The 20,544-nt window shown below is 42.8% G+C and overlaps 1 protein-coding gene across 2 annotated transcripts in view; it reads left to right on the top strand.

Annotated features, from left to right (window-relative positions):
- Positions 1 to 12,491: 12,491 nt before the first annotated feature.
- The window catches only part of AMN (amnion associated transmembrane protein), a 98,487-nt gene continuing 90,434 nt past the window's right edge, over positions 12,492 to 20,544 (top strand). The window contains exon 1 of one of the 2 annotated variants that reach the window (XM_030214303.1): positions 12,492 to 12,599. In XM_030214303.1, the coding sequence (XP_030070163.1) occupies positions 12,560 to 12,599 (40 nt within the window). In that variant the 5' untranslated portion in view covers positions 12,492 to 12,559. The remainder of the gene's footprint in view (positions 12,600 to 20,544) is intronic. The other variant, XM_030214302.1, reaches the window with a different exon arrangement.

Below are 20,544 nucleotides of genomic sequence, written 5' to 3'. Positions count from 1 at the left end.
TATACAGAAAAACCTTAATAAAATTACCCCTTAGCTAATGGCTGACATTTACATTAAATCTTGACAATAGGAATGCTGGACAGCGCATGAAATAATATAGAAAAGGAATGATTCTTATCTTTTACTAATAGTAAACCTCTTGAAAACTCTCTCTTACCCTGCATTACACTCTTTCTGATAAAAGTAATTCTGATCTAAAATGGAATGTTGCTGCTATTTGAGTTTCTGCCAGGCACTTGGCCACTGTTGGAAGCAGGATACTGGGCTGGATGGACCATTGGTCTGACTCAGTATGACTATTCTTATGGTCTTAAACTGCTATCAAGGAATTCCCTTACCAGGTCTTATGGAATTGGAAGAAGGTTCAGTTCAAAACACCATAACCCTAATGATTTAGAAAAGTATAATTATTTATAGATGAATCATGAAAACAAAACAGAAAAAAAAAAAAGATCAGACACCAGTCTAGCATTAATAAAAAACTTGATTTCAGGATACTTAAGGTATTTGGTGCTAAGCGAGTTCAGACTTTTTTTGTTTGTTTGTTTAGGACAGGTAGTTTAGCATTGATAAAACTATGGAATAATTTATTGCATTAGGTCACAATTGACTTTCTATTGTATTTGTAAAAAATATAACTGTAAAAAAAAAATCAACCAAAGTGATATATGTAATCTTGACTTTTTGTTTTCTGTGACAAAGCAAAACAAAAAATGCACCTTTGTTTAGTTGTATCTGCCAATCCTATAATAAATGAATGCTGTTTATAACCATCTGGCAATTCTAAGTAGTGGACTCCTCTAATCCTTACAGTGAGCAGCGATCTCTTTAATGAAATAACGTTCACTATAGTGGGCACGAACAAGATGGAACTGTCCATATCATCTATATCATGTTATATGCCCCAAGATAAAGATTTTTAACCAACTGGCCAAGACAGATAGCTCTTAAAATTGAGATTTTGTTTTTACTACTACTTAACATTTCTAAAGCGCTACTAGGGTTATGCAGCACTGTACAATTTGACATAGATGGACAGTCCCTGCTCAAGGAGCTTACAATCTAAAAGACAAGTGAACAGTAGCTTTCAAAGGCATTGTATTGTGATTTATATTTATTTATGTTTTTGAAGTATTGTATTATCTCTGTTCTGCTGATGCCAATTGCTGAAAATACTTTCAAGAATGTAAGAAATGTTAAATTTTAAAATAAATAAGACTCAAATGTTAGAAGTTTAAAATGCATGGATGAGAAGTTGTTCTAAAGAAGAAACTCTTGTGTATCTCTGCAGTTTGCTGACAGTATGGTTGAAGCGGGATTCTGTCATGTCTCTGCTCAAGAGAGTAGCACACAATGTGGGCAGCCTGTGTTCTATAAATACCTATTATACATTTAGAATTAGACATGACATTTATGTGACTTCTGTCCATTCAGGCAGAGCTCTTGTGGTAGTTCCATATTTCACCTAAGAGATCATTAAGGGGCCCTTTTACTAAAGGCTGGTCGCATGGCAACCCAACTACCGCGGCCCAACGCTGGCGGTAGTTCCATTTCCATTGCTAGCAGAAATATTTAAAAAAATATTTCCATAGGGGGAAATCCTGCGCTGCCCGGTTACCACTGGGTTAGCGTGGGAGCCCTTACCGCCACCTCAGTGGGTAAGAGCACCCCAAAGATTGGTCATGTGGCAAGTGTAAATTATTCAAAAGGTATAGTGTTCAGACAATGTGTACCTTAACTTTCTGAAAGTTGTTAGTCTGCTGGGCATAACAGTTCAATGCTATCATGTAACGTTCTTTATTTATTTGGATTTTGCTAACACCTTTTTCAGTAGTAGCTCAAGGTGAGTTACATTCAGGTACACTGGATATTTCTCTGTCCCAGGACGGCTCACAATCTAAGTCTGTACCTGAGGCAATGGAGGGTTAAGTGACTTGCCCAAGATCACAAGGAGCAGCAGTGGGATTTGAACCACAAGACCGGTGCTCTAACCACTAGGCCACTCCTCCACTCAGCAGCATTCCATGTAGAATCACCAATAATAGAAACATTCCATGTAGAATCTCAAATACTAGCAATGGAATTTCAAATAGTAGCAACGTTCAGTGTTCCACTGCACTAACCACTAGGCTACTCCTCCACTAGCAACATTCCATGTAGAAGCCTGCCCTTGCAGATCAGCCGCACAGGCTTCTGTTTCTGTGAGTCTGACGTGCAGGACGTCAGACTCACAGAAACAGAAGCCTGTGCAGCCGCTTTGCTGATCTGCAAGGGCAGGCTTCTACATGGTATGTTGCTAGTGCAATAGCAACATTCCATGTAGAATCTCAAATAGTAACAACAGAATCTCAAATCATTTATTTGGATTTTGCTCACACCTTTTTCAGTAGTAGCTCAAGGTGAGTTACATTCAGGTACTCTGGATATTTCTCTGTCCCAGGAGGGCTCACAATCTAAGTTTGTACCTGAGGCAATGGAGGGTTAAGCGACTTGCCCAAGATCACAAGGAGCAGCAGTGGGATTTGAACCACAAGACCGGTGCTCTAACCACTAGGCCACTCCTCCACTCCTTTGAAGATCAGCCTCAATGCAGTATTTAAGAAAACAACAACAAAAACCCACCCTGCCAGAAAAAAAAAACTTAACATCTATACATGTGTGTATAGATGTACGCTGAGGTTAATGCTCCTTAAAGTAGTACACAGGCTTCTGGCCAAAACCTTAAAACATCCGTCCATAATGAAGTAGTTTTGGTACCAGAAGAGTTAGTTTTGTTTGATCTCTTCTGCAAGATGAGTACATCACCTCACTTCTGAATTTAACTGTCCTCCTGCAACCTTTGTTATAGGGAATGTTTTTGACAATTACTTGGTGGCAGACATTTTTATTTAAATCTCGTTTCCAGAATATATACAGTATGACTATTGATTTGGATTTTATCAGTAGTAGCTCAAGGTGAGTTACATTCAGGTGTGGTAGGTATTTCTCTGGCCCCAGTGGGCTTACAATCTTAAGTTTATACTTGAGGCAGTGAAGGGTTAAATGACTTTTCCAAGATCACTAGGAACAGCAGCAGGATTATAACTGGGCTCTGACCACTCGACTACTCCTGCTCTCCATGTACAAATGTATATTATATTTAAATCAAAAGGAGCTAGGGAAATTCAGTTGGACTGTCTGCCAGAAACACCTTCCTACATACCTGCCTCTATGAAATTTGTGAGGTACTTCATAGTATAACAAGTCTTGTGTTTTTTCTCTCAGCGTACTCACGATTGTTCTCTTCGTTCCAGGTTTCCTATAGCAGCACTACCCTACCACGCATGTGTCAGTCTTTAAAAACAAACAGTAATTTAAAACATTTCTGTTCAGTGTTCACACAGTGGAGCATACAGAATGGATTACAGATTCATGTAAGCAAATACAACAGTAACTAAATTGCACAATACAATACAAAAGGAAAAAACAAGGACTAAAAGCTTACTGGAAAAACCTCCTGACCACACATTTCTGCACCCTGTCACCTAGGAGGTTGCCAAAGAGTTGTCTTGAAGTGGTGTTGAAATATGTGGCAATTAAAGATTTAAGCTCTGTTGAAATTTTATGCCATATAACTGTAAACTGCAAAAGCATCATAGTCAGTCATTTAAAATGTTGAGACTTGGAATCACTCTGTATGAGACAGACAAGAGCCTCCCCAATAGCACTATTGGCTTGAGTGAAACATACCTAATGAAAATGGTAGTTATATTATACATTATTTAAAATTAATGTGCACATGGTAAAATGCTTCAGTATAGTAGCAATTACATGAGTTAATCTTTATTTATTTATTTATTTATTGCATTTGTAGCCCACATTTTCCCACCTCTTTGCAGGCTCAATGTGGTTTACAAACTTTAGAAACACAAACATTGAATGTAATAATTTGGAGTGAACCTCAGCTGCATGATGTCATGGGCCATCATAACCAACCAGAGAATTTTCCAATAGATTTAAACCCTCCTCTTCTAGGCTTAGGGGTCCTTTTACTAAGATGCACTGAAAATGGCTTACGGTAGTGTAGGCGCGGGTTTGGGGCGCACGCCGATCCATTTTTTTAGCACACCTGTAAAAAAAAGGCCTTTTTTTGGGGGGGGGGGGGGCAAAATCAAAATTGCCACACGTCCATTTTGGCTCTCAGATCTTACTGCCAGCCATTGACCTAGTGGTAGACTCACGTGGTAACCCGGCGGTAATGACCTATGCATTCCAAATGCCATGGTGCACATCCATTATGCATGCCCAAACATTAAAAAAAAAATTTCCGACATGCGCCAAAAATGAAATTTCCGCAAGAGGCACACGGTAGTTGGGCGGTAACTCCATTTTGGCGTGCATAGACGCTTACGCGGCTTAGAAAAAGGGCCCCTTTGTGACTTGGTGGCTAGTGCTGTATAATGTTATACAGAAGATCCACTCTGGGTAGCCCAGGACTAAGGATATTGCCAATGCAGTGCTCTTACTCCTTGCTCAATGAGAGCTTCACCCACTGCCTAATTGTGACATCCAGTTACCAGAAATAGTGTTCACATTGACTGGGTTCCAGTGAGAGCACTGATTATGCCCCAGCCAAGGACTGGCAGAATGATAGGAGGTGTTGATCGGCAAGTGCTCCAGCAAAGTAAATAAAGAGAAGACCATATACACCAAATGGTGAAAACAGTAGACAGTTTACTGAAAACGGAAGAGAAAAACAAGTGGAGGCGTAGCCTAGTGGTTAGGGTGGTGGACTTTGGTCCTGGGGAACTGAGGAACTGAGTTCAATTCCCACTTCAGGCACAGGCAGCTCCTTGTGACTCTGGGCAAGTCACTTAACCCTCCATTGCCCCATGTAAGCCGCATTGAGCCTGCCATGAGTGGGAAAGCGTGAGGTACAAATGTAACAAAAATAAAATAGATACTATTGGAGATTCTACATGGAATGTTGCTACTATTGGAGATTCTACATGGAATGTTGCTATTCCACTAGCAACATTCCATGTAGAAGGCTGCGCAGGCTTCTGTTTCTGTGAGTGTGACGTCCTGCATGTACGTGCAGGACGTCAGACTCACAGAAGCAGAAGCCTGCGCGGCCACATTAGTGATCTGCAAGGGCTGACTTCTACATGGAATGTTGCTAGTGGAATAGCAACATTCCATGTAGAATCTCAAATAGAAATAGTAGCAACAGTGGAGGAGTGGCCTAGTGGTTAGAGTGGTGGACTTTGGTCCTGAGGAACTGACTTCGATTCCCACTTCAGGCACAGGCAGCTCCTTGTGACTCTGGGCAAGTCACTTAACCCTCCATTGCCCCATGTAAGCCGCATTGAGCCTGCCATGAGTGGGAAAGCGCAGGGTACAAATGTAACAAAAAAAAAAAAAAAAAAAAACCAGTGTCCGATGTGCCTTTGTGGAGCACTGCTGTGCCTGTGTTGGCAGTTTGTTGATCCTAGAAGGAAGTATGTCACATTGATTCCCTCTAGTAATCTCCCCCTGATGCAGGCATACGTAGGTGAAATGTGGCTGTGTTGGGCACTGTTTTTTTATCTCTTCTGTTTTCAATAAATTGTCTACTCGCCATTTGGTGTATACGGCCTGCTCTTTATCTGGATAGAATTGGGGTGGTGATAAAAATAATGTTAAAATTTCCGGTGGCTTAAATGCATAGGTTGAAAAAAGATAAACAGGGACGGTGCGATGGTGCACGCCAAATACTGCTAGTGATGGAAAAGACTTTCGAAAAATATCTAGTATTTGATTTACTAAGCATTTCTATCTCTCCCTTTTTTTTAACCCATTCAGTGGCTATAAAGAGAAAACTTTTAAAAAAAACCTAGCACCTTAGAAATCCTGATGCAAAAATTATAAAAAGGGTGTATTAGTAGCAGTCAAATGCTGATCCAGTCGCTGAGATTGCCTTGTTTCTAAAGTGGAAGAGAAAATTCCCTATAAGTGCAAATTAAGAACAGGTAATTAACCAAGCACAATTAGTAAGCATTATAAACATGTTTGTACAGGTTAGAATTTAAGACTGTACATAGAAAAAGAGTAGCCTAGTAGTTAGTGTAGTGGACTGAGAACCTAGAGACCTGGGTCAGTTCTCACTGCAGCTCCTTGTGACGCTGGGCAAGTCACTTAACTCTCCATTGCCTCAGCTGCACTACTTAGATTGTGAGCCCACTAGAGACAAAGTACCTGCTTACAATAAATGTAAACCACTTTGTCCCACAGAAAGGTGATATATCAAACCCATTACCCCTTACCAGTCAGTAGAACAAACAGAGCTATATTTATAGTGAAGATAATTATATCTTTAACCCTGTTTGCTTGTAGTTTGAATTAAAAAATAAATGATTTTATCATATACCACTTATTGCATCTCTAATTTAAAAAAAAACAATTGGGAATGAGCCTGGTTTGGGGGGGGGGGGGGGGGACCTATTTGATCCCTGAACAGCTGCTCCCACTGTTGGCCGAGGCTGGAGATTTGCAGAGGTAGCATTTGCAACCCCTGCGTGGAGGGTGTTGTGATTATTGCTTAAGGGTGACACTTCAGGTCCCATCCTACAGGGCTCCAGAGAGAAGGCTAGGACCATTGCTGGGTTGACAAGGACTGGGGCTACTGGGAGTCATAATGATTGGATTTAAGGTCCATGATTATAGAGTTTTGGCAAGGTCAGAATAAGGGTATTAGGTGTTATAGGCAAACCTTTTGCCCCATGCCCCCCTATCAGATTTCAAGAGAGATAGATATATAGATCTACATACATACATACACAGACATAGTAACCAAATCTGCCACTGAAATTGGATGCTCAGTTTTGGCAGAAACCAAAACTGTAAATGAAACTCCCCGTCCCCACTCCTTCCCCCATACCCAACCAAAAAGTCCCCTCTCCTGAGCCAACTGCCCCCCCTCCAGTGGTGGCCTCTCTCTCTCTCTGCCCCCTTCCCCATCATCACTTTTCCTCTCCATCCCACTCATATGCCTTCCTTGGGCCCAGTGTGTTTTTTTTCTAGCGAAAAAGATGCTGCTACTCAAATGCCAGGCCACCCTTCAAAGGTGGGGTAATCACTGAGGGACCCACCCCACAATAGCCAGGCCTCCTGCAACCAGTTACAGAACCTATGACAAGGCAGAATTGGTGTGTAGAGCCTGAGCTCGTTCATTAAAACTTGGGGACCATGGGTCAATTTTAGCAGACAATAGAAAAGGTACCGGTACTCTACCCCCAAGTACCCCCTCAAAAAAAGCCCTGCTTGGGCCTATCCTAGGAAGGCCTAGTGGTCTAGTGCATAGGAGCCAACTTTTCAAAATTATTGGGGGTGCTAAGCCCAGTGGAAATAGTCCTTCCTTGAATACATACAAGGAATTTTCTCAATATTGCGGGTGCTCAAGCACCCACAGAGTCGGCTCCTATGGTCTAGTGCCATCTTTGGGGGCAGAAACAGAAACCACTTGTTCCTGCCTCATGCCGCTGCTCCATTGCACTGGCTGCTGAGACTTCCCGTGGCAGTCTCGGCAGCCATTGCGATGGAGCAGCGGCAAAGAATAAGGAATGAGTGGGGTTTGTTCCTGCTCCTGAAGATGCCACTAGACTACTAGGCCTTCCTACTGGTGGGATGGGGGGGAGAAATTGATTATAAGAGGAGGAGGAGTGTGTTTCAGGTTTCAGTTGAAAATGCATAGGCCTGAAATTGGGTCAGCCTCTACAACACACAACAAACAAATTCATATCCAAAAACCTCTAGCCAGGTAAATGGGCTATTTGAAAATTGCCCGCCCTCTCTGTGGCTTTACTTAGTACAGAAATGATGTTACGTACATTGATCAGGCTTTAATAATGCAACTGGACCTGTCAAGTGCATTCGATCTACTGTTGCATGATGTTCTCTTGCAGAAATTAGACCATATTGGAATATTGTGCAGGGTCCTGAAATGGATTAGAGGCTTTCTTTCTGTAGATCCTACTTGGTTTAGGTGCAGCGTGAGCAGATGGGTGGTTGCCCGGTCGTGGGGTGCCTCAGGGCTCCCCACTGTCTCCTTTTTTATTTATTGTTATCATCTTTAGGATATTCACTGGAAAAGCTTGATTATCAGGCTTGTAGATATGCTGATGAACATTATGATATTGTTTCTAGTTATATCTAAACTAATGGATTTACTACCAGAAGTCACAAGATGTGTCTTTTATTGGTACTTAGATAGGTAAGAATTTCTTGCAGCTCAATAAGAAAAGACCAAATTTCTGCTGATATTGCACTCTCCAGTCACCCAGCTCTGAGCCACTTCTACCTGTTCAACTATTTTCTCACCTCTGCAATAAAGCTGCCTCTCTTCAGATTTCTACCTCCAACCATTGATACAGCTCTCAGAATTACGGAGTCTCTGTGCCCTGGGGCAACACTTCTGAACATCTGACTGTGAGTAAATTATCTGTGTTTATTCAATAAAGGAACCGTCAGAAAATAGAGAGACTTCAGGTGTGTACTGGTGTGCCAAGGTTATACTTCAAGATATTGAGACTTGGGAAAGATGTTGAAGTTGATGATGATTTCAAATACAAATACAGCATACACACTAGCAAGATCAATAAATATTTTGGGGAACAAATAAATCATTTGTCAAAGAGCTGTTTGGATAATGCAGAAATTGAGAAGAATTAGAAAATATGTTAATCGTGAACAGTTTCAACTAGTAGTTCGTTCAATCTTGAGTAAACTAGATTACTGCAATATAGTTTATTTGGGGGGGGGGGGGGGCTAAGAATCTTTTAAAACGGTTGCAAACTATACAAAATGCTGCCATCCATTTGATCTTCTCACTAAAAATCTCTGCATATTACTCCATTTTATGTCTTGACTCATTGGCTCCCAGTTTAGTTTTCAAAATATTGTATGGAGCTATAATGGGTTATATGATGACATTAATATGCAGACCGGTAAATGGGAGAATCCATCTTGCATGACATTCTAATTTTCTAACATTTCCCACTCCTAAAAGTGTCCGCTACTGGAAATTATTTTAGACATTTTTTATATATCAAGAAGCAGGTTTTTGGTCACACCTCCCAAATGGGATTAAATCTTTGTCTAGTTTTGCTAGTTTTAAGATGATGCTTAACCTATCTTTTTAGGAAATATGTTTTGAACACAGCGAGTTAGCTATAATTTTGTTGTTAATTTAATGTATGCTTGTAGATGTCTGGTCTAGTTCTCTTATTGTTATCCACTTTGAACTACACTTGGCAATAGCAGATTACAAACTTTGTAACTGTAACTCTGACTAAAAGTACTATTCTTTCGGTTAATGCAACTGTCAGGATCTATTGTTTGAGTCTTTGCTGCCACTCAAAAGCTCCCACTTTGGTCAACTAATTGGTTTAAGCCAGCCCTAGGTTCTGTAAGAAACCCCGTGCATGGTTCTTGGACAAGGGCTAGTGCTTGATAGTTTATTGTTTATTAAAATTTTGCTAAATTATTAGCTATGATAGTAAAAGATTGGGTTGGCTCCAGAACAATAGCGTCAATATGGAATGGAATATGAACATGGTCAGGTAGTCACCAGACCGGATTTGATTTCTCAGCGTTTTTATGAATACTTTGGGGAAGTTATATACTAGCTGCTCTGTTTCTCCTAAAATTATAGAGGACTTTTTGAAGGAGGCCGATATGCCTTGATTGCCTGCTGAGGCTACTGATATTCTAAATGCTCCTCTTAATGCCCAAGAGGTACAGAAAGCCATCAAGGCATTGAGTCCTTGTTCAGCCCCGGGACAGATAGGTACTCCGGGGAGTTTTATAGATTGTTACATTGCCGAATATTGGGCCCCTTACTATTACCACTCAGTAAGACAATATGGTGTCTTTCATTCAAATGCCAACATGGCACTAATCATGCTATTTCCCAAGCCTGGTAAACCTGGGGCAGAAGCAGATTCATTACCGTCCTATATACCTCCTGAATGTGGATAATAAAATTTTAGCACAGGTGTTGGTCACACGTTTTGCAGAGTATCTCCCAATGTTGATCAGTCCAGAACAAGTTGGATTTGTTAAAACATGCCATTCTGTACAAAATGTCTGTAAAGGGCCTTGAATTAAATATGCTAAAAATTCTGCAGGACACAAAACACACCTTGGAATATCTGTGGATAGCAATTCCATGTAGAAAGGGGAAAAGGATAGTGATAGGAGTTTACTACCATCCACCTGGCCAGGATGAACAGACGATGCAGAAATGTTATCAGAAATTAGGGAGACTAACAAACTGGGTAACACAATAATAATAGGTGATTTTAATTACCCCAATATTATTTATTTATTTGGATTTATTTACCGCCTTTTTGAAGGAATTCACTCAAGGCGGTGTACAGTTTGACTGGATAAATGTAACATCAGAGCATACTAGGGAGGCAAAATTCATAAATGAAATCAAGGAATGCTTTATGGAGCAGCTGGTTCAGGAACCAACAAGAGGAGAAACAATTATAGACCTAGTCCTTAGTGGAGCGCATGATCTGGTGCAGGAGGTAATGGTGCTTTGTAAACCTGGAAGATGTAATGGAGCAATTTGATAAACTGAAGAATAGCAAATCACCTGGACCAGATGGTATACATCCCAGAGAACTGATAGAACTTAAAAATGAACTTGTAGAACTATTGTTTGTAATAATTTATCTTTAAAATCAAGCATGATACAGGACGATCGGAGGGTGGCCAATGTAACACCAATTTTTAAAAGCATTCCAGAGGTGATCTTGGAAATTATAGACTGGTGAGCCTGATGTTGGTGCTGAGCAAAATGGTAGATGTGGTATCAATTGACAGCAGTACTGTGCATGTCCATCACCTAGGACTTGACAGCATCCTGTATTCCGCTAATTCCTTTCACATTGGTGCCACAATGAGTGTTGAGGCTGTGGGTCTGGGGCATGAGATAATTCAGCAACTAGGGAGATGGAGGTCTTGGGTGTTTAAAATATATATTAGGAAGCCTGAAATGCCTTGGATGGATTGGGTTTTGTCTTCTGTTTTTTTTCTGGTTCCTGTTCCTTTCTTTTGCAGATTATTCAACGACTTATGTGGTCTGGATTATGGGCCACTCCTTTATCCACTGGGCTGGTAGAAGAGTGGCACAGCACCCTGGAGCATCTTGGATTGAAGTTTTGTGGAATTCGCTTTTAATGGTGGGGTGACCGGGGGATGCGGTGGCACAACTTGGTCCACTTACTGGCAGGATTCAAGCACCGGCAGAAGCGACCAGACCTTCTCCTGATCCACCTGGGTGGGAATGACATTTCCAGTTGCTTGAACGGACAGAGCTCATCAACGTTATCAAGGACTATTTGGCAGTTCTGCCTGATTGGTTCCCCAATACCCAAATACTATGGTCCAATATAATTGCCCGACCTCATTGCCTGGACGAGAGGAGATGGTCCCATGGAGTTAGCAAGCTTAACCAAGTGGCAAAATGGTTGCTCTGGAAAGGGGGTTTTCAGGTACAACATCCCTGGGTGAACACTTCTTATCAGGGCTTGTTTGGTCATGTTGGTGTGCACCTATCGGACATTTGGCTTGGACTTGTTGAACGACTTTCAAGAAGCCATTGAGTTAGTGTTGTAATCTGCAGCTACTTTTTATGGTGTGTGTGTGTGTGGAGGTGGTGGGGAGGGGGATCCACCGGTGCAGTGGTTACCCTGGTGGGGGGTAGAGACGTCTTCAAAGGAGGCCATTTGAAGTAGGCCTTAACGTTCACCAGGTGGTCAATGTTAGGCCCATGCTCTCACATCTCCTTATTTTGCTCTTGCTGTTGTGGTATTTGATTTGTTGTTTAATGGTTTATTGCTTGGGTAACGTATTGTAACCACCTATAAAATGAAGCTGTGGCCTGGTGTTCTATACCAATAAAGTTTTGTTTCAAATTATTGTCTCACATCCCCTGTTAAAGTCTATAAGCCATTATTACAAAGGACTTGAGAGAATACACTGCTTATTTCTAGGATAAGCAGCATAAAACCTGTTTTGTTCTTTTGGTATTTTGCCAGGTACTTGTGACCTGGATTGCAATCTGTTGGAAACAGGATACTGGGTTTGATGGATCTTTGGTCTGTCCCAGTATTGCAAAGCGTATGCTCTTATCTAACCTGCATTTGAAGGGTCTGCCATTCAAATCTTTGCCTGAATAAGTACCTCCAGAATTGAATTCTATGTTTGAATTAATAAAATTAGGATATTTATGAGGCCTCTTTACTAGTAATCAGCTGGAAACAAAGAAGAAACCAATTTCCCAAATGAGGAGGGAGAAAGAAGGGAAAGAAAATACAAGATCTGGTGTAGAATGGAATAGTTGTGAACATTTTTCTTTAATTGCAGTGAACAGCAATGGATGCGGAGATTAATTTTTCACTTGCCACCTGCCTGCATTCTTTCTTTTCTATCAGTTCTGGTCAGGTGATAGCAGAGGACTTAAGAAAGTCCAAAGTCTATCTGAGGCTCTGCAGGGAGTAAAGGGAATCCACCACGGCTGGGGTGAGAAATGAATCCCACGGTGTATCTTCTCTTCTTGCTTCTCATCAGTAAGTATTAAACATTCCCGGGGGGAGTTGCAAAAATATTTTCTTTTATTGCTTTGGGGAGCAAGGTATTAAAGGCCACAGAAGACTTGGTTCATGACATATTTGTGATGGTTATGCGGATTATAAATGCCAGAGCTAAATTAAATATCAGGATGGAGCACAGAGAGACGTCCTGTGCTATGATTTAAAGATTTTCTGTTTGCTGTCTTCAGTTGCAGTGTCTGAGCTGGGTCTGTCTCCCTAAGCTTGTGTCCCTTTGGTGGTCGCTGCTGGTTTATACTGGTATACACTTAGCATTCAGGGTGCTGTTTCAAGAGCAAATTGGAATCATTTTCTTGGTATTTTGTCATAATTAAGAAAATTCAGATGTACATACACATGATTATATAGCTTTGAATTTTCTTAATAGTGAAAAATAGGAAGAAAATGCTTAGAAAGGAATTCCAGTGGTATAATTGGTAGTCTGCTGTTTACCATGCTCTGGGTCTTTGATTATGAGGGTAGATAAATGGGATATGGGGATTGCAGCTACTCTTAAAGTAGAAATTAAGTCTGGTAAATCAGACACCGCATACATAGGGTAATACGAATACAATGCTAGGCATCTGTTTACCTGAGCAGACTACCTTCATTTTTGATGGAGCTTTAGATGACGGTCACCAGAGTTCCAGGATCTAAACATATCTACTTCTGGATTAAGTTTCAGTCCAGATGAACACTGGTAGAAATTTCAGTTCAAAATGTAAATAAGACAAATACATCATTACAGTGTTTAATAGGAGCCCCTAATGCCATATGATCACACCTATGCTTAGATTCACACATAAAATGTATTATATCTCTGGTATTTGAATTCCAGTGCCGTTAAACATGTATATTTTTGATACTGTTTCATGGTAGTTCTATTATTAGGTTTCAAATTTACGCTAAGTGACGCTATGGGCACGTTAGCATTTTAATGCGCGTAAAGGGTTTATGCGCGTTAAATGCTAACGCACCCATAGAAATGTATAGGCACGTTAGCATTTAATGCACCTTAAATGCTAACGCACCCATAGAAATGTATAGGCACATTAGCATTTAATGCACCTTAAATTTACAGGCACGTTAAAAACGTTAACACACCTTAGTAAACATACCCCTTACTGTTTTCCAGTTTACCTCATTTATTGTATTTACTAGTAAAAAAGGCCCGTTTCTGACACAAATGAAACAGGCGCTAGCAAGGTTTTCCTCGGAGTGTGTATGTTTGAGAGAGAGTGTGTGAGATTGACTGTGTGAGAGATAAAGTGAATGTGCGAGTGTGTGTGTGTGACAGAGAGAGATTGAGTGTGGGTGCAAGTGTGTCTGTGAGAGAGAGAATGTGTGTGTGTGAGTGCGTATGTGAGCTACAGTGAGTGTGAGAGAGTGTGTTTCACACAGATACAGTGTATGTAAGAGTGTGTGTGTGAGACAGAGTGTGAGAGAGTATGTGTGCGATACACAGACTCTCTGTGAGACTGAGAGAGTGTATGAGACCAGAGTGTTTGAGAGTGACTGTGTGACACATAGAGAGTGAATGTGATAGAGTTTGTGAGAGACAGTGTGAGAGAGAAAGACACTGACTGTGTGAGAGAGAGTGTTTGTGTGACAGAGATACCTCCCCCTCCCTCTCTGGTCTCAGGACCCCCTCTCCCTCTCCCTCTCCCATCTCCCCCCTCTCTTCTCTCCCCCTCCCCTCTCAGGTCTCTGGACCCCCTCCCCTCTCCCCCTCCCTTCTGGTCTTAGGACCCTCTCCACCCCCCTTCTCTGGTCTCATCCCCCCCTCTCAGGACCCCCTCTCTGGTCTCAGGACCCCCTCACCCCCCTCTCTGGTCTCAGGACCCCCTCCCCCCATCTGGTCTCAGGACCCCTCCCCCCCACACTGAAATGGTAGGGGGTGGAGACATAGCTGCTGAGAGGGGGGCAGGGGGGACAAAATTCCCTGGGCCTTGGGCTCCAAGGGGGGCCCGGCGCCACAGTCCCACCCACCCTCCATCGTCGACTGCCCTCTGCATTGAAATCGCAGTCTCACCTCCGTGAAAGCAGGCTGCAGGCATCAGAATGCCTCCCTTTGTGCCTCCTTCCCTCCCTGTGTCCCACCCTTGTCTGATGCAACTTCTGCAATGGCGGGACGCAAGGTGGGCTGAAGGGAGGCGTTCTGCTACCCGCAGCGCTGCTTTCATGGAGGTGAGACTGTGATTTCAATGCAGGGGGCCCAGCCCCGTGGCGGCGACCTCGGGGGGGGGGGGGTGGAGGGGTGAGCGAAGGCGATGGCTGCGGACCCAGGGGGCAGGGCGTCATGTGTCTGGGAGGGGGTTTGTCAGGGAGGCAGCGAGTGGCTTGCCGGGGGGTGGTAGCAGTAGCTGTACCGGCAGTGTTGATGCCGGCGACGTTGGGCACGGATTGAGGGTACGTTGGTGTGCCTCTTGCTGCTATCCTTTGGTTGGTCACTGCTGCTTGTGACAAACCAAGAAGCATACAGATGTCAGGACAGGAGATGGATACAGCCAGCACGAACCCTACAAACCCTTCACTGCCACGGAGTCAGCTTCAGAACGTTGGAGGTGCTTTTTATTATAGTAGATATTTATTCTTGATTATTTTACTATTGTTATGCTGTTAACAAAATTGTTTTACGTTACTGTGCCAGCTGTGCACCGCCTTGAGTGAATTCTCTTCGTAAAGGTGGTTAATAAAGCCCAATAAATAAATGTGCATTAATTCAGCTGCCTTTCATGGAGCTTTAGAGTCTAGTCCCTGAACACATTGTGATCCCTTAATTCCCTCTGGATGCCTCAATATTTGTTACATGCATAATTAGGGCGTTTGTAAATCGGAGGTCTAGATGCAAAGCTCAGAATATTAAACAGACCTCTGCATTTCAAAGTCACCCACCATAATGAAGTGTAAGTTTTCAGACACATCAGACCCCATGGTGTAGGGGCGTCTGCATTGCTGCAGTTTCATCAGACTGAAATGAGAATTTGTCATGCAGGACACCTCATATCAGTGACATCAATTTAGAAATCTGAAAATCTGATTCAGCAGCTGCATTTACCTTCTTGTTAAAGGGAGATTCTTTGCAGCACAGAAAGAAGCTGCATTCTCTGTACTGACTGGTGGCCACAATCCCAGTGAAAAGTCTAGACCAGTGGATCCCAAACCTGGTCCTGGAGGCACCCCAGACATGTCAGGTTTTCAGGATATCCACAATGAATCATTCATTGTAGATATCCTGAAAACCTGACATGTCTGGGGTGCCTCCAGGACCAGGTTTGGGAAGCACGGATTTACTACTACTACTACTACTACTATTTAGCATTTCTATAGCGCTACAAGGCATACGCAGCGCTGCACAAACATAGAAGAAAGACAGTCCCTGCTCAAAGAGCTTACAATCTAATAGACAAAAAATAAATAAAGTAATCAAATCAATTAATATGAACGGGAAGGAAGAGAGGAGGGTAGGTGGAGGCGAGTGGTTACAAGTGGTTACGAGTCAAAAGCAATGTTAAAGAGGTGGGCTTTCAGTCTAGATTTAAAGGTGGCCAAGGATGGGGCAAGACGTAGGGGCTCAGGAAGTTTATTCCAGGCGTAGGGTGCAGCGAGACAGAAGGCGCGAAGTCTGGAGTTGGCAGTAGTGGAGAAGGGAACAGATAAGAAGGATTTATCCATGGAGCGGAGTGCACGGGAAGGGGTGTAGGGAAGGACGAGTGTGGAGAGATACTGGGGAGCAGCAGAGTGAATACATTTATAGGTTAGTAGAAGAAGTTTGAACAGGATGCGAAAACGGATAGGGAGCCAGTGAAGGGTCTTGAGGAGAGGGGTAGTATGAGTAAAGCGACCCTGGCGGAAGATGAGACGGGCAGCAGAGTTTTGAACCGACTGGAGAGGGGAGAGGTGACTAAGTGGGAGGCCAGCAAGAAGCAGATTGCAGTAGTCTAAACGAGAGGTGACAAGGGTGTGGATGAGGGTTTTGGTAGAGTGCTCGGAAAGAAAGGGGCGGATTTTACGGATGTTGTAAAGAAAGAAACGACAGGTCTTGGCGGTCTGCTGGATATGAGCAGAGGAGAGAGAAGAGTCAAAGATGACCCCAAGGTTTCGAGCTGAGGAGACAGGGAGAATGAGAGAGCCATCAACAGAAATAGAAAACGGGGGGAGTGGGGAGGTGGGTTTGGGAGGTGGGTTTAGACATAAGCTGTCCTTATTTCAGCTCTAATCAATCACTAAAGACGCTCTTCTATAGCCATTAAACTATTAGTAGCACAATAAATATTGTTTTGATATTACTTTAAGTATCTTTAATACAATAAGAGAAACTCAGTGCAAGAAACCCTTATACTGCTTCCCAGCAGATGTTATGTATAGCAATTAATCACTGATAACTTGCTGGCAAAAGCCAGCTAGCTTGTCACAATATTTGCTACGTACTGATCTCTCATTGTAAATTGTGCAAATTGTGTCCAAATTAAACATGTCTTGTGCCCAAAATATTCATAATAAATTAATGAGTGCGCCACCTGGCAGAAATGTCTAATGTTTCAATTAGTAAAGTGTCATAAGCACTTAAAATTCGAGCAGATTGCAGAGCAATCTGATGTGGTGCCCCATTTTGCAATCTGCTTCAGGGACTTGTGACACTCTCACCGTCCACTTCCAATCCTTCTGTATTTAAAAAAATTCAATCTCTTCACAAAGCGTTTTGGGGTTCTTTTACCAAGCTGTAGTAAAAGGACCTCTGTGGTGGCATCAGCGCAGGGGTTTGCCGCTTGCCGAGCCCCCCCCCCCCCCCCTTTACCATAGCAGGTGCTAAAAGGATAGGGTTTTAAAACGGAAGCGACCGTGCAGTAAGTTAAGCACTTGCCGCACGGCCATTTCCTGGGGGAGCCCTTACTGCCTCCTATGTAGGACATGGTAAGGGCTCCCATGCTAACCTGGCAGTAAACAGGCAGTGCGTGGTGTTGCCTGTTTACCATCTGGTAAGTCCCCGGCGCTGTAAAAATAAAGGGGCCCTTTTACGAAGCGACGGTAAGCCCAACGCAGGCTTGCCGCTCCCTAAAAGGGAAGTACCGCCAGACTACCGCAGCAGCCTGGCGGTAGTTCCCTCCCCTAGCATGTGCCATTTCTGGCACTGCAAAAATATTTCAATTTTTGTAGCACTGGTGTGTACCTGGTGGTAATTGGGCAGTGCTGCATGCTGCCTGGTTGGGGAAAGGGAAATGGGACTTGATATACTGCCTTTTTGAAGTTTTTGCAACTACATTCAAAGCGGTTTACATATATTCAGGTACTTATTTTGTACCAGGGGCAATGGAGGGTTAAGTGACTTGCCCAGAGCCACAAGGAGCTACAGTGGGAATTGAACTCAGTTCCCCAGGATCAAAGTCCACTGCACTAACCACTAGGCTACTCCTCCACTCATTCCACCAATAAGAGCCAACCTCATCAGTGATGTCACAATGGCTTGATTGCCCGATACTTGGCTCACTTCTGATATTGTGATGTCATAAGGGAAAGGGAAATGGGACTTGATATACTGCCTTTTTGAAGTTTTTGCAACTACATTCAAAGCGGTTTACATATATTCAGGTACTTATTTTGTACCAGGGGCAATGGAGGGTTTAGTGACTTGCCCAGAGCCACAAGGAGCTACAGTGGGAATTGAACTCAGTTCCCCAGGATCAACATCCACTGAACTAACCGCTGGGCTACTCTTCCACTAGCAATATTCCATGTAGAAGCTTGCCCTTGCAGATCAGCAATGCAGCTGTGCAGGCTTCTGTTTCTGTGAGTCTGACGTCCTGTCTCACAGAAACAGAAGCCTGCACGGCTGATCTGCAAGGGCAGGCTTCTACATGGAATGTTGCTAGTGGAATAGCAACGTTCCATGTAGAATCTCAAATAGTAGCAACAGAATCTCAATAGTAGCATCATTCCATCTAGAATCTCAATAGTAGCAACATTCCATCTAGAATCTCAAATAGGGAAAGGGAAATGGGACTTGATATACTGCCTTTTTGAAGTTTTTGCAACTACATTCAAAGCGGTTTACATATATTCAGGTACTTATTTTGTACCAGGGGCAATGGAGGGTTAAGTGACTTGCCCAGAGTCACAAGGAGCTGCAGTGGGAATTGAATTCAGTTCCCCAGGATTAAAGTCCACTGCACTAACCACTAGGCTACTCCTCCAGGGGGTTACTGCTGGGTTAGCACGAGAACTCTTACTGACACCTCAATGGGTGGCGACAAGTGCTTCACTTGTTACACAGCCATTTCTTGCAAAAAAAAAAAAAAAAGACCTTCTTTTTAACTGCTGTGGTAAAAGGGGACCTGGGTGACACCCGTGTAGGCCCCCTTTTGCTGCAGCTTCATAAAAGGACCCCTAAGTTATTTTTTGAGCAGTGGAAAATGGTATGTGGCACACACCTGCTCTATGGCCGGGCTCCTGTGGTAGCCCGATGGTAGGGCCGATTTGCCGCATGCCATCGCCAAGGTAGCCTTATCACGGCTTAGTAAAAGGGTGCCTTTATTTGTTGCTTGTTTCAGCTTTAGTCACGATTTAAGCAAGAGGAATTCATCTCACAGCATATCCAAAAGGCCTGGTTATAATGTTTGGATGCAGGAGTTTACAGAGGTTCTCACAAAAATGGGTCCATTTGAATACGGCTCAGATTCTATAGACTGGAGCCTTCTAGATTATTCTGTTTCTATACACAAGGATTAATACTACGGTATCATTACCGTCTTTTCACCTCAGTTGTCTTCTGAACGTGAGTCATCAAGGGAAATGTCTTCTACAGCATAATTGTCACATTTCACTTTTATTTGATATAATGCAAATAGCACAAAAAAAAGTCTAAGCAGTTCACAATATTTAAATTTAATTAATGAGAGAGAAGAAAAAGACTAGAAGGAAAAGAAACAAGAGGAAATTCAATTACAATGGGTTATTATAAGGACGGTATTAGCTAACCAGTTTTATTGAGATACTCTCTGTAGTGTTTTAATCATGAACTCCCAAGAAAGCAACAGACATAGACCAGGGATTCTTAACCCAGTAAGCAGAAACACCAAGCCAGATTGATTTTCAAAACATGCACAGTGAATATGCAGGAGAGAAGTTTCCTAACGCTGCCTCCATTGTATGCAAATCTATCTTGTACATATTCATTGTGAATATCCTGAAAACCTGACCGGCTGGATGTGTCTCAAGGCCTGCGGTCAGGAATGTTGTCACTTTTCAGTTCAAACTCCTCTTATTGACCTATAAGTGCATTCACTCTGCAGCTCCTCAGTACCTCTCCACTCTCATCTCTCCCTACATTCCTCCCCGGGAACTCCGTTCACTGGGTAAATCTCTCTTATCTGCATCCTTCTCCTCCACTGCTAACTCCAGACTCCGTTCCTTTTATCTTGCTGCACCATATGCCTGGAACAGACTTCCTGAGCCGGTACGTCAAGCTCCATCTCTGGCCGTCTTCAAATCTAAGCTAAAAGCCCACCTTTTGATGCTGCTTTTAACTCCTAACCCTTGTTCACTTGTTCAGAACCCTTATTTTATCATCCTCACTTTAATATTCCCTTATCTCTTGTTTGTCCTGTTTGTCTGTCCTAATTAGATTGTAAGCTCTGTCGAGCAGGGACTGTCTCTTCATGTTCAAGTGTACAGCGCTGCGTACGTCTAGTAGCGCTTTAGAAATGATAAGTAGTACTAGTAGTCTTTGGGATTCCGGAATCTTGCTATTATTGGGATTCCGGAATCTTGCTACCCTTTGTCCTTATCCCTTATTTGTCCTGTTTCTCTGTCCTAATTAGATTGTAAGCTCTGTCGAGCAGGGACTGTCTCTTCATGTTCAAGTGTACAGTGCTGCGTACGTCTAGTAGCGCGTTAGAATTGATAAATAGTAGTAGTAGTAGTTTTT

Source organism: Microcaecilia unicolor, chromosome 9, assembly GCF_901765095.1.
Source record: "Microcaecilia unicolor chromosome 9, aMicUni1.1, whole genome shotgun sequence".
Taxonomy (NCBI): Eukaryota; Metazoa; Chordata; class Amphibia; order Gymnophiona; family Siphonopidae; genus Microcaecilia; species Microcaecilia unicolor.
This window is presented reverse-complemented; position numbering and strand designations above follow the sequence as displayed.